Source organism: Sphaeroforma arctica (assembly GCF_001186125.1).
Source record: "Sphaeroforma arctica JP610 unplaced genomic scaffold supercont1.15183, whole genome shotgun sequence".
NCBI lineage: Eukaryota > Ichthyosporea > Ichthyophonida > Sphaeroforma > Sphaeroforma arctica.
Window position 1 is genome coordinate 1 of NW_014025375.1, and position 528 is coordinate 528.

At 42.2% G+C, this 528-nt stretch overlaps 1 protein-coding gene across 1 annotated transcript; it reads right to left on the reverse strand.

The window, feature by feature from the left end:
* Positions 1-54: 54 nt before the first annotated feature.
* Positions 55-231, reverse strand: SARC_18276 (hypothetical protein; the record flags this gene model as incomplete). The annotated part of the gene is made up of 1 exon (XM_014287643.1): positions 55-231. A coding segment is annotated over one exon (177 nt), but the record flags the coding sequence as incomplete, so codon positions are not given.
* Positions 232-528: the final 297 nt, after the last annotated feature.

Consider the following 528-nt stretch of genomic DNA (forward strand, 5'->3'; position numbering starts at 1 on the left):
GCACATGTATAAAGACCTGCATATATATATAGATGTAAAGAGGTCTTTGCTTACCTTCGCAATAGCCCGCCGTATAGCCTCTTCCACCTCCACGCCTTCATCAAAGAATTTGTTCAAATGTTTGTGCACGTTCCTGTGTGCAAAGTCGGCCGCAAACGACCCCCCATGACCGTCAAAGCAGCCAAAGAATGACAACTCGGGTGAGAGATGCGCCACAGTCACTCGATCCTCCTGATGTTGTCGTCTGTTGATAATACTGTGATCGTGGTTATGAAATGTTCGAGATTGTGGTTGTTTTAATTAGAATTTACTTACGAGGTGATGCAGATGATAACGAGTGTCAATAGCTTCTGATCGTCTATTGCGCAAATGCAAAGTAGCTGTATATAACCAACCAACCATAGGAAGCCAATTCGGGCCCGAGATGCGCCACAATGTTACGAAAACCTAAATAATATTTTTGGTAATTATACTATGTTCGCGTAACAAAATATAGCCCGACTTATAATGAGTACCTTTAGTCCATAT